Genomic DNA, 9,425 nt, shown 5'->3' on the forward strand with positions numbered 1-9,425 from the left:
CAATCATTTGTAGATCACATCGCGTTATTCGCCTCGCGCTTCCTCCTCTTCGCGTCCTGCACGATCTTCGACGCCACCAAGCGCTCACCTCTCCCGTATCTCCACCGTTCGTACGCCTTTTGCGCCTCTCTCCCCGCGTTCCAAATTTTCCGCTCCTCCCGCGTCAGCGACCGCTCAATCGCATCCGCGTCGTCGCACCGCCCGAGGACTTCACACAGGCACTCCGACCACCTCCGCGCGAACGCCCGTTCAATCTTCTCCCCCAATCTCTCCACGCGCTCCACGTCCCCGTTCTCCGCCGCCGCCTCTTGCCTCCGCAGCGCCGCGACGAGGCGTCGCCCGAAGCCAAAATAATTCTCACATCGCGATCGCAAATCCGTCATCCGCCCCCCGTTCGGCGCCTCCAACGACGCGAACACGTCGTCATCGAACGCGTCCGGGACACCGACGAGATCGACGTCCTCCCACAGCGCCCCCTCGAGCCACCACAGCGGGATCTTCGTCGCGAAATCCTCCGGCACGTCATTCACTCGGTCGTTTGAATCATCATCATTCCTCCGTCGTCCCGTCGACGCCGACGCGCCGAGCTCCGACGCTAACCCACGGGCGCCGACGATGAACTCGACCGAAACCTCCGGTTCGGCGGCTAAGAAATCGTTCGCCGAGTAGTACGCCATCGACGTCGCGCGTCGCGATGTGTGGTGTCGCGTCAGACTGTTTACGCACACACCACACGTCCATCGTCCACGCCCCATCGCTCGACGCCGCGCGCGCGACGCCGAGCGACGGCGACGGACGCTCGCGGACGACGACGGAGAAATACGCGCGCGCGATGACGCCCGCGGACGCGCGCGCGGGGACGTTCGATGACGTCGACGCCCTCGTGTTCGATTGCGATGGGACGCTCATCGACACCATGGGCATGTTCTACGCCGCCGACGCGCGCGCGTGCGCCGAGCGCGGGGTCGTCCTGGACCAAAAGACGTTTTATGACCTCGCGGGGACGCCGGTGCGGGAGATTTTCCATCGCGTCTGTCGCGCGCAAGGGGTGGCGATGGACGACGACGGCTTGGACGCGATGACGGACGCGTGCGAGCGGTACGTCGAGGATTTCGGGACCCCGGACGCGATCGAGTGCGTGTGCGACATCGTCCGTCGCGCGCGGGCGCGTGGGAAGAAGCTCGCGGTGGCGTCGAGCGGGACGCGATCGAGCGTGACGCGACATCTCGCGCGACGCGGGTTGTTGGACGCGTTCGACGTCGTCGTCACCGTGGACGACGTCGCGTCGGGGCGAGGGAAACCGGCGCCGGATTTATACGCGCTCGCCGCGGCGCGTTTGGGCGTCGATCCGGGGCGGTGCGTGGCGTACGAGGACGCGGTTTTGGGGATGGAATCCGCGCGTCGCGCCGGGTACGCCCGCGTCGTCGACGTGCGAGAGCTCAGCGGCTATCACGCCAAGGCGTACCCGTGCGCGGGTCCATCGGAGCCGTGATAGATATTGTCGCGCACGACGTCGCTGCTCCAGGGCGTTGACGCGCCGCGAGCGATGGGGGACTCGATGGAGAATGATTGTCTTCGCGTTCGCGTTCGCGCCGCGACCGCACACGCCCATGCGCGCGCTCGTCGCCTCGTGCGCGCGTCTCACCCACGCGCGCGCGACCGAGCGCGCGCGAACGACGAGTCGACCGCGCGCGATGGCGTCGAGCGACCGAATGACGCGCGTCGACGTCGATGTGGTGACGAACGCGTACGTGGACACGCATTGTCACATGGACGCGGTGCTCGCGAGGCTGAACGTGGACTCGATCGAGGACTATCTCGCGCTCGCGGACGCCTTCGACGCGAGTTCGACGTCCACGTTCGAGGGGTGCGTCACCGTAGGGTGCTCGTCGGCGTCGTTCGAGAGCACGAGAGCCGTCGCGCGCGCGGGGGGCGATCGCGTGCGCGCCGCGTACGGCGTGCACCCGTTGAGCGCCGAGGAGTGGCGACGCGACGACGTTCGCGCGCGCGTTCGGGAGTTATTGACGAGCGAACCGCGCGTGGTGGCGGTCGGGGAGACGGGGTTGGATTATCACAGATTACCCGACGCGGGTCCGGAGGCGGTTGCGGCGTACAAGTTGGCGCAGAAGGAGGCTTTCGCGGCGCAAATGGCCCTGGCGAACGAGTTGAACAAACCGTTGATCGTGCACACGCGCGAGGCGGAGGAGGATACGTTAGAAATGATGAAGGCGCATCTGCCGAGCGACGCGCGCGTGCACGTCCACTGCTTCACGTCCTCGGCGAATTTGGCGAGAGGGTTACTCGAGGCGTTTCCGACGAATTTGTGTCTGGGTTTCACCGGCGTCGCGACGTTCAAGAACGGTCAAGACGTTCGCGACGTCATCGCTCAGGTGCCGTTAGATAAGATTTTATTAGAGACGGACGCGCCGTACATGGCGCCGACGCCGTTTCGTGGGCAAACGTGCCATCCGGCGATGGTGCCTCGCATCGCCGCCGCCATCGCGCGCGTCCACGACGTCGACGACTCCGTCGTGTTCGAAAAGTGCCGAGCGAACACGAGGCGGGTGTACGGCATTTAGTCATTTTTTAGTCCCGAATTCGGTCCAGCATCATCGCATCGCCGTCGTTCCTCGCTCCGCGCGCGACGGCGCCGCGCGCGTCCGTCCCGCACTCGCCGACGCGTCATGCCTCCCAATCCCCCCCCCAAGCCCCGTCTCTCGCGCACGATGAACGACTCGCACAACGCCGCGACGCGACAGCGCGCGTTCGAGCGCGGGGCGAGCGCGCAGCCGGAGTACGATTCGTCTTCTTGGCTCCACACCGCACTCTTGGCGAACCCGAAAGCGAGAGGACTGAGCGCTTTCGCCGCGCCGTGGAGCTTCGTGAACGGCGTGAGCGCGACGTGGACGATCTTATACTGCGTCGGTGCCGTGAACACCAGAGAGGCGGCGATGAGGAGCTTCGAGGCGGCGTACTCGTTGGTCTTCACGGCTCTTGGATTTTTGCTCGTCTTCAGGTTGTCCAGAGCGGCGGTGCGGTTTTGGGAGTGTCGAACGTGTTTCGGGAACATCGTCGTCGGCAGTAGGAATTTCGTTGATTATTTGTTAGCGAGCGCCAAGGGGCGGGAGGTGGAGGCGATCGAGGACGCGTGCGCGTGGCTGTGCGCGTTCGCGGTGTGCTCGAAACAGTTCTTACGCGCGCAGAGGGACGTGCCGGCGGAGCAGCTCGCGGGTATTTTGAGCGAGGACGATCGTTTACGGGCTGAAAACGCGAGGCACCCGCCGTTGTTTTGCATCATGATGGTGCGTAGGGCTATTTCTAGGGCGTTCGGGGCGGAAAAGGGGGAAAGCGTGAGCGACGCCGTGCGCGGCGAGTCAATTTCTCGCGGATTGAACGCGCAGGTTGATTTTTTGGTTCTCAACGAGGGCGCACTCGAACGATTACGCTCGACAAAGTTACCGATGGTGTACGTCGTGCATCTGCGAACGTTCCTGGTGGGTTATCTTTTGACGATGCCGTTCGTCTTCGCGAGTCAGTGGCGTTGGGGAACGATTCCGGCGGTTGCGATTGTGAGTTTCGTCTTGCTCGGCATTGAGGGCTCAGCGACGGAGTGCGAGATCCCGTTCTCTCCGGATCACGCGAATCACTTGAGAATGGATCAGTACATACAGGCGGTGTTACTGTCTGTCGGATCGTTCCTCGCTTGGGACGAGCGCACGGATGCGGTGGCGTCGTCGCTCACGCGCTCGCACGGGAGCTGCGAGCAGCTAGTCATCGAGGTAGACAAGTCGACGCTCGGCGACGAGCGAAAGTAGGTATTATTAAAACAGCAAAGAAATACTCATTTGGCGAATCCACCGTAGATCTCGCGAACGTTATCCACAGCGTACATCTCGCCGTGGTCGGGATGGCGGCCGAAGCACAAATCGAACGAGACGACGCCGCAGTTGACAATCTTCTTCGACTTGCCGGCGCACTGTGAATCGCGCGGCAAGAACTCTCGGAACCACTCTCGGAACCAAATGGAATGTCCACCAGCGATGACGACCTCGGCATCTTGATTCATCACCCACGCCGCGAACTCGCGGAAGGAGTCCACGCCCTTGCGTCCGAGCGGTTTCTGCCCGGCGTTCTCCGTGGCGTCGAAGAGCTCGCGGTCGCCGAGCGACGGGATCCTGAGTTCGCGCGCGAGCGTAGGCGTGGGGACGACGTCACCATTGTTCGACGCCAGCGCGTACGTATCGACGTTACGCGCGACCTCTTGCAAAGCGCTGTGAATGACGATCTTTTCCGTCGACCCGCTCGCCGATAACCGACTCCACAGCGCGTTCGCCGTGGTGTTCACCGCGCGACGCAGATTACTACTCACGATCACGCTCTTCTTCTTCCCAACGCCTAAAATCGCGTTCAAGACTTCGTCCTCGCTCGCCCCCTTCGCACGCAAATCATCAAAGTGCTTGGATAACGCTCGCGCCTGCTCGACGCCGAGCGCGCTCAGAGGCGAATCGATGAAGAATGAGTCGCGCTCAAAAAACTTCACCATCTCCCGCAACACCCCACCGATCAGTCTCGTGGGGAACGTGTGATCAAACTTACGATTAAACACCTCGTTCCACGTGCTCTCGCCGTGTCGGACGAACACCACGGTCTTTCTTCGCTCGACCGAACCGCTCGCGAGCAACGCCCGCGGATCGCGCGACGCGTCCTTCTTCCACTTCTTCTCATCGCTCAACACCACGTGCGCCGACGCGCGCGCGGCGTCCTGAACCTTTCGCACCCCGCGTCGCGCCCGCGGCGAGACGAGCGAGAGCGTCAACAGCGCGCCGTACGCCACCACGACCGAGCGAACGATCATGATTATAATGTCCAAAACCGTCCACCGCACCCCCGCGCGCGGCGCCTCGAGCGTTTTGAACGCGTCCAAGACGGCGCGCAACGGCCGCGGTTTCACCGGCTCGCGCGCGCGCGTCCAGGGCGGCATCCACGTCCACGGCGCGCGGTGGTGAGTGCGGCACATTTTCATCATCGAACGAGCCATCGCGCGCGACCGCACGTCCCGTCGCGCGCGCACCGCGCATCGAGCGGCGCCCCGTCGCCCCCGTCGCGGGTCCACCGCGCCCGCGCGTCGCGCGACGTCGCGCCGGTCGCCATGGCGTCGCGCGCGTCGTCGCGCGCGTCGAGCGGTTTCGGACGATGGTTTCGTCGCCTCGTCTGCGCCGCGCTGCGCCGGAGGGGCGTCCCGGGACACGTCGCGGTGATCATGGATGGAAATCGTCGGCACGCGCGACGCCGAGGCGCGAGCGCGACGGTGGGACACCGCGCGGGGGCGGAGACGCTGAGCGCGGCGTGCGAGTGGTGCTTCGACCTGGGCGTGAAAGTGTTGAGCGTCTACGCCCTGAGCACGGAGAATTTTGGACGCGCGGAGGATGAATTGGACGGATTGTTCGAACTCGCGACGGAGCGGCTGGAGATGTTGGGGAAGGATGCGCGATTGGCGAGGCATCGGGCGCGGGTGACGGTGAGCGGCGACCTGAACGCGTTGCCGAAAGCGGTGCGAGAGGCGGCGATGGCGGTGATGGAGGCGACGGCGGCGAACGATGGACCGATTTTGAACGTGTGCATGGCGTACACGGGGAGAGAGGATCTCGCGCGGGCGATCGTTGAGACGAGAAAAGAGGTGAAAGCGGGAAGGTTGGACGCGAGCGACGTGAACGAGCGCGCGCTCGAGAGAAGGCTGTACGGTCAATCAGGCGGCGCGCCGCTCCCTGCGGTGGATTTACTCGTGCGAACGAGTGGGGAGACGCGGTTGAGCGATTATATGCTCATGAACTGTCGATTCGCGGCGTTGGTGTTCACCGAGACGCTGTGGCCAGATTTCACGTTTTGGGACATGGTGGACGCGGTTTGGAGATATCAGCGCGGCGCAGATGGTTTGCGCCGCGCGCGAGAAGTGTACGAGGCGCGCACGTCGACGAAGCGCGGAGGTGAAGATGTCGACGACGCGTCAGTCGTCGCCGAGGTATCGGTGGGATCTCGGAAGAAGTAGAAATGTATCCTTAGGAAATTCTTGGTTGTTACACGTGTTAGTTCAGAACGCTGTTTGTGTGTCCCACACCACAATGTGTAATGTGTCCCACACATGGTGACGCGCGCCATGCGAGCGGGCGCGGCGCTCCTTCTCTTTTTATCGTTTTCGCTCACGAGCTCCGTGAACGCGGCCGTGCTCGAGGATTTTGGCGTGGAAGGTCCGTTCGATGTCGGGAGCCTTACGTTGACCGTTCCTTCTCGCGGCGCCGGGGAAGAAATGGGCGAGCTGTTCTTGGATTACCCCATCGACGCCGGTAGTCCAGCCCCGCTCGTGGTGTTCGCGTTTCCTATACACGGGTTCACGTTCGCTCTATGGCGTCGGCTTCTGGCGCCCGTCATTCGAACTCTCGTGACCAACGGCTTTGCCGTCGCGCAGCCGAGCGCGTTCGGATCGAGCACGGCTCGCGAATTCAGCGGCGGTTTGTTCCCGGGAACGACGTCCTCGAACGGGATGGATCTGCGTGAAATCGTGACGCGATATCTCAATTTCATGACGCACGCGTCGAGACATCTCAACGAGCTCGTGGAGTCGGATATCGCGTTCGAGGCGAGCGGAATTCTGAGCACCGAACGCGTCGGCGTCGTCGGCTTCTCAGTCGGCGGCGCCATCGCGCAATACCTCGCGCAAGTGCTCGATGCATCCGTTATTCCTGGACGGGTGAGTGCCGTCGTCGCGCTCGCGCCCACGAGCGGTTCGGACGTCCCGTTCACGGGATCTGACATCGGCGCCGAGTTGTTCCAAGAGTTCTTCACCGACCGAGCTCGGTTCAGCCCCATCCCGACGTTTTACATCGCCGGCGAACGCGACGGCATGGGCGGACTCAGAGACGCCGGATATTACTTCGATCGATCGACCGCACCGCGCGTGCTCGTCACCGCCGGGAACGGTGCGACGCATTGCCACGCCATTGTTCCCATGAGCGAGTGCGACGTAATCGCGGGCACCCGCGGCGTGCACCGGCTCGACGCCATCGTCGCGCACGCGGCGATGACGGCGTATCTGCTCCCTGAGCTTCCGTATTGGCGCGAAAAACGTGAGCTCGCGCGTGATATTTTGTGGGGTGACGGTTTGAGGACGCTCGCCGACGGTGTACTTCCGTCCACGCCGGTGGGCGAGCGATGGGCCATCGCCGACGTCCTCCGCGAACCTGGAATCTCACTCGAGCTCTCCGACTTCTCCATCGTCGCGCCCCTGGATCCGGAAGCTGTCGAGGTCTACGCCGTGACCACGTCGACGCTTCGCGACGTCGCACCTGAGTGCGAGGACATCGAACTCTTCGTGGTGGACGCCCCCGTCGGGATTAAAGTCGAGACGCGCCGAATGAATCCGTACGAGTTCAGCGTCCGCCTGTCCTGGACCACGGTTCCACCGAGAGCGAGACCGAGAGCGGGGCGATCGCGGCGTCAACTCTTGTTTAGAGATGTCAACTTTGACGAATTGCGCGATATGCTAGGCATTTTCAGGATGAATCCGCGGCGTCTCGGTCGCGCGGCGGCGGCGACGGGAACGCGGCGCTCGACGGCGCCGCGACGGGACGTGATCATCGGCGCTCGACACGCGTGCGCGCGCTCGGGCTTTGCCTTTGCAACCGTGCGCGTGCGTCTTCCGTATCGATGATGGGGGATAAAGAGCGCTGTACTATCTCACAATGTACCTAGGTAGGTTTGAAAGCGACGTTACGTATCGACGCCGACTCTGCCGTCGAATCCGTCCAGGGCGCCTCCCCACCCGTCCGTCGGCGGCAATTCCTGGGCGAAACGCGCGAAAGGAACGCGACCGGTCCCTGAGCTCCGCACGCGACCATCCATGCGGAGACCGACGTAGACGCCGACGTCGTCGCCGACCTTGGCCATGCTCTTTTGCTCCCGAATCCATTCGAGCCACTCGTTCGCGCGCAGAGGCGTCGCTCGAAACTTTCGATCCTCCCCCCCCACCGGCGCCACCTCCCCGTCCGCGCTCGCTCCGTTCAACACGGGAACGATCAACACCCCGCGCTCCATCAACGCCTCTCGCACCGCCTCCGCGTCCGCGATCGCGTCGTTCACGTACTCCGCGTCGCCCGAGACGACGACCACGCGCGAGAACCCGCGAAGTTGTTCAAGTCGCACCGTCTTCCCATTCCCCCCCAATTCGCACCGCAATCGCCCCAATCGTTCCTCTCGTCCGATCCGCGCCATCTGTCGCGCCCGCGCGTCGTCCTCGCGTCGATACAGCGTCCCGAACGCCGCCAACGCGACGCCGTCCACCGCGACGTTTTCCAACGACGCCTCCATCGGCGGCGCGTTCGGCGCCCCCATGGCCCCGGAGACCCCTTGTATCGTCGCGATCCCGAGCCCGATCGTCGCGCTCGCGCACAGACCACCGTAGAGGAACTGTCGCGCGACGCGGAACGGGGCTTGCGCCTCGCTTCGCAATTTCGTTTCATTCGAGTATTCATTCGTCCCTCGCGTCGCGTCCTCCGTCTCCCTCGCGCGCGCGCGCGGCGTTCGACGCCTCGTCTGCGGTCGCGCGCGCGCGCGCGCGATCGGCGTCGTCGTCACGAGCGCCATCGTTCGCGCGCGCCGGTGAATGCGTGCGCGTGACGTGTCTTGTACCTCGGCACGTCTTCGTGCGCGCGCGCGTGTACGCGTTCGTGCGTGTACGCGTTCGTGCGTGTACGCATTCGTGCGTGCGTGTACGCGTGCACGCATGGATGTATGCATGCGTGCACGCATTCGTGCATTCATGTCCTTGCATGCGTGCATGCATGCATGCATTCATGCATTCATGTCCTTGTATGCGTGTACGATGCATGCATGCATGCATTGGTGCATCCATGCATGCACGCGCGCGTGTACGCACGCGTTCGTGCGTTCGTGCGTTCACGCGTTCACGCATTTAGGCGTTCATCCATCCACGCATCATTCCATCCATCGTTCCATCCATCGTTCCATCGTTCCATCATCATTCATGAAGACGTGCATTCAAGCGCTCGACGCATTCCACGGGACACGCATCGCCGTCGGCATCCGCGCGCGCACGAACGGCGCGGACGAACGGCGCGCCGTGGACGTCGCGCGCGCGGACGATGCGCGCGTGCGCGGGACGTGGGCGCGCGACGACGACGACGACGACGACGACGACGATCGATCGATGCGTCGCGCGCATTGGACCTCTGGGACGACGACGAGGACATCGCGCGCGCGTGCGCGCGAGCGCGGACGATGGTGATCGCGCGGCGGCGTTGGAGGCGCTGCGCGCGCGCGCGCGAGCGCTGATGGAGACCCGACGGGAGTTGACGGATGCGTTGGCGCGACGGCGGCGGGCGCGGGCGGACGCGGACGCGAACGCGGCGACG

At 64.1% G+C, this 9,425-nt stretch overlaps 8 protein-coding genes across 8 annotated transcripts; 5 read left to right on the forward strand and 3 right to left on the reverse strand.

The window, feature by feature from the left end:
• Nucleotides 1-14: 14 nt before the first annotated feature.
• OT_ostta16g02410 (GINS complex, subunit Psf3) lies at nt 15-677 on the reverse strand (the record flags this gene model as incomplete). The annotated part of the gene is made up of 1 exon (XM_003083672.1): nt 15-677. The coding sequence occupies one exon, from the start codon at nt 675-677 to the stop codon at nt 15-17; it is 663 nt and encodes a 220-aa protein (XP_003083720.1).
• Nucleotides 678-694: 17 nt separating this feature from the next.
• OT_ostta16g02415 (HAD hydrolase, subfamily IA) lies at nt 695-1,492 on the forward strand (the record flags this gene model as incomplete). Its single annotated transcript, XM_003083673.2, has 1 exon — nt 695-1,492. One exon carries the CDS (start codon nt 695-697, stop codon nt 1,490-1,492), a length of 798 nt encoding a protein of 265 aa, XP_003083721.2.
• A 202-nt stretch (nt 1,493-1,694) lies between these two features.
• OT_ostta16g02420 (TatD family) lies at nt 1,695-2,579 on the forward strand (the record flags this gene model as incomplete). Its single annotated transcript, XM_022985596.1, has 1 exon — nt 1,695-2,579. The coding sequence occupies one exon, from the start codon at nt 1,695-1,697 to the stop codon at nt 2,577-2,579; it is 885 nt and encodes a 294-aa protein (XP_022840386.1).
• A 147-nt stretch (nt 2,580-2,726) lies between these two features.
• Nucleotides 2,727-3,815, forward strand: OT_ostta16g02430 (Bestrophin/UPF0187; the record flags this gene model as incomplete). Its single annotated transcript, XM_003083674.2, has 1 exon — nt 2,727-3,815. One exon carries the CDS (start codon nt 2,727-2,729, stop codon nt 3,813-3,815), a length of 1,089 nt encoding a protein of 362 aa, XP_003083722.2.
• Nucleotides 3,816-3,841: 26 nt separating this feature from the next.
• Nucleotides 3,842-5,038, reverse strand: OT_ostta16g02440 (Histidine phosphatase superfamily, clade-1; the record flags this gene model as incomplete). The annotated part of the gene is made up of 1 exon (XM_022985597.1): nt 3,842-5,038. The coding sequence occupies one exon, from the start codon at nt 5,036-5,038 to the stop codon at nt 3,842-3,844; it is 1,197 nt and encodes a 398-aa protein (XP_022840387.1).
• A 111-nt stretch (nt 5,039-5,149) lies between these two features.
• Nucleotides 5,150-6,046, forward strand: OT_ostta16g02450 (Decaprenyl diphosphate synthase-like; the record flags this gene model as incomplete). The annotated part of the gene is made up of 1 exon (XM_003083676.1): nt 5,150-6,046. The coding sequence occupies one exon, from the start codon at nt 5,150-5,152 to the stop codon at nt 6,044-6,046; it is 897 nt and encodes a 298-aa protein (XP_003083724.1).
• A 108-nt stretch (nt 6,047-6,154) lies between these two features.
• On the forward strand, nt 6,155-7,705 carry OT_ostta16g02460 (unnamed product; the record flags this gene model as incomplete). Its single annotated transcript, XM_022985599.1, has 1 exon — nt 6,155-7,705. One exon carries the CDS (start codon nt 6,155-6,157, stop codon nt 7,703-7,705), a length of 1,551 nt encoding a protein of 516 aa, XP_022840388.1.
• A 59-nt stretch (nt 7,706-7,764) lies between these two features.
• OT_ostta16g02470 (Protein of unknown function DUF3493) lies at nt 7,765-8,637 on the reverse strand (the record flags this gene model as incomplete). Its single annotated transcript, XM_022985600.1, has 1 exon — nt 7,765-8,637. One exon carries the CDS (start codon nt 8,635-8,637, stop codon nt 7,765-7,767), a length of 873 nt encoding a protein of 290 aa, XP_022840389.1.
• Between the last annotated feature and the right edge of the window lie 788 nt (nt 8,638-9,425).

This window comes from Ostreococcus tauri (assembly GCF_000214015.3).
Source record: "Ostreococcus tauri WGS project CAID00000000 data, contig chromosome 16, whole genome shotgun sequence".
Classification (NCBI taxonomy): Eukaryota; Viridiplantae; Chlorophyta; class Mamiellophyceae; order Mamiellales; family Bathycoccaceae; genus Ostreococcus; species Ostreococcus tauri.